The sequence below is a fragment of the Eimeria mitis genome, genomic scaffold, assembly GCF_000499745.2.
Source record: "Eimeria mitis Houghton genomic scaffold, Emh_scaff580, whole genome shotgun sequence".
Taxonomy (NCBI): Eukaryota; Apicomplexa; class Conoidasida; order Eucoccidiorida; family Eimeriidae; genus Eimeria; species Eimeria mitis.
The window spans coordinates 13608-15915 of NW_013574046.1; the positions used below are offsets into that span (position 1 = coordinate 13608).

At 57.2% G+C, this 2308-nt stretch overlaps 1 protein-coding gene across 1 annotated transcript in view; it reads right to left on the reverse strand.

Annotated features, from left to right (window-relative positions):
- Positions 1 to 272: 272 nt before the first annotated feature.
- EMH_0016860 (uncharacterized protein) overlaps positions 273 to 2308 on the reverse strand; it is a gene marked incomplete at both ends in the record, with an annotated part of 3792 nt that continues 1756 nt past the window's right edge. Inside the window, 2 exons of the mRNA XM_013500752.1 lie at positions 273 to 677; positions 1171 to 1894. Coding sequence (XP_013356206.1) covers positions 273 to 677; positions 1171 to 1894 — 1129 coding nt within the window. The remainder of the gene's footprint in view (positions 678 to 1170; positions 1895 to 2308) is intronic.

Genomic DNA, 2308 nt, shown 5'->3' on the forward strand with positions numbered 1-2308 from the left:
CGAGCTCGCAGCTTCCCGGGCACTGCAGAAACATCCTTAAGGAGGCCACGGCCTTTGATGGAACACACCGACGACCAGCTGCTCCCTCCGGCCTCAGCTGGAGCTTGAGCAGCCAATTGTCGCCTCGTCGAGTGCCCAGCAATTAGCCGTAAGGCCGCTCGTTGTTGGATGCAAGAGAGAAACAGCACTTCTGCGCGAAGCTCCATCAACATCAACTGCATCAGCTCTGATGCAAAGAGACTACGCAGAAGTGGAGGCAGTCATCCGCAGGTCTACTTGCTGGCGGTAACGTCGCCTACGCGTTCTTGCATCGAGAGGGGCTCCTGCAGGAGTCGCAGGACGCCCTGCTCGTCAAGAACCCACCAGGCCTGTTCTGTCAAGGCAGAGGGAACCAAAGCAGGAGCAGCAGCATTTGGTTCACACCTCTGATGGGGGACGTGCCCGTCTTCGCTCGAAGCAGAAGCTGAGCAGGGGGGTGAGAGGGACCCCGTGTCGTTTAGGGGTGAGGAGGTCGGGGGAGACGGTTTGTTGGCAGATACCGCAATCCCACTGGGGGTCAAGCTACAGCCCCACTGCCGCTGCACCTTCTGCTGCAACCGCCGATACGCAGAGGCACAGCAGCGAGCAGCCAACGTGGCGAATGGGAACGCGCGGGGCGGGACGCTTTGGATGGTTATCTGAATACACGCATTCAAAGATGCAGGCAGTCCATGCGCTTTGAAGGGTTTAGGGTTTAGAATTTCATGTTTTAGGGTTGGGGCTCCGTGTTTCAGGTTATGCGCTTAGGGTCTAGGACTAGCCTGGAATGCACGTGGGGCACCTGCGTGTCTAAAATTCAAGCATTCAAGCGCCTCAGATGTGAGCTCCAGGCTACTCAAACCTAGCATGCAAACCTAGGATTCCGCATGCAGCTTTTTGCCGCGATCCAGCACAGAACTGCACAAGTCAGCACTACCGAGTGATGATGTGCATCGGTGCACTGCGGGCGGGACGTGATAAAACACAGCCTCACCAGTCTGTAGCTCTCCTGGTGCCACGGCAGCCTGCCTGCTGCATGCGTTGTCTTAGTTCTGGAGTTCTCGCAAAACACTTCGCTGACGAGGTGGCGCTGCTGCNGCCTGCTGCATGCGTTGTCTTAGTTCTGGAGTTCTCGCAAAACACTTCGCTGACGAGGTGGCGCTGCTGCAGCGCCTCTACAACGCTGCGATGCAGCTGCATGCGCAGCCGGGAAAAGACCTGGGAGACGCGTTCCCACTGTTGCTGCACCCAGCGCAGCTCGCGAGGTCCGGCGCCTTCGCCTCCGTTTGAGATAGCCCGTTCTAGAGTGGGAGGCAACAGGCCTTCTTCTTCTGTCCAGCTCGGCAACAGCGAAACCTGCAAAGACAGAGCTGTGAGCTTTCTGTTGCCCCCGTGAAATATACCACCCCCAAGCGACAACACGGGCAAGGCGCGCAACCCTTCAGAACGGCTCGCCGTCTCAGGCAGGTCCAGCACCAGCGGGGGAGACATCGCAGGCGCCTCCCTCAGGCTTTCTTGCACCAACAATAGCTGCTGCTGCCACTCGTCGAACTCCACGGCATCCATAGAAGCCCCAAAACTGTCTGCATGCAAGACGCAAGCCCTGCTGAGCGCAGTAGGGAATAATTTCAACAGTGCAGCCGCCTTGTCCTGCTGCTGCAGAGCCTCTGCGGGCTCCGCCCACTGCTCCGACGGAGCTGTAGGATGGTCCACTGTGCTGGGGAGTGACGCCCCAGGTGCGAGAGAAGCGAGGTGGTCCCGCAGGGCCTGTGCGCTGTCAATCAGGTATTCGTCAAAGAGAATCGCTGCAGTGCGCCGAGAGACCCCGGGTAGTCTGGTGAGATCGTGAAGGGCGCCTTCACGCATGGCACTCCGCCTGGAATATATACCGCGCCAACACACNGTCTGGTGAGATCGTGAAGGGCGCCTTCACGCATGGCACTCCGCCTGGAATATATACCGCGCCAACACACACACAATACGATTGTATGGGAATATATGTATTAGATACAAACGTAAAAAATATAAGGCGCTAGGCATTTATGCCTAGCGCCTTATATGTACGTGATCCCTCCTGGCTGAGGCAGACAGCCCAAGACGGAGAAGAGATCCTACAGCGTAGTCCTGTCAGTGCTTGTTTGGTGGGTGCGGACAGATATGGTGGACTGGCTTTTGCTGGGCTCCCTTTCTGACTAGGTGCTACATACGTGCGTGCATTCTTATACGCATACATACACAGATGCACAGATCCACGCAGACGCATGCTGGCACGTATATGTGTATGCACACA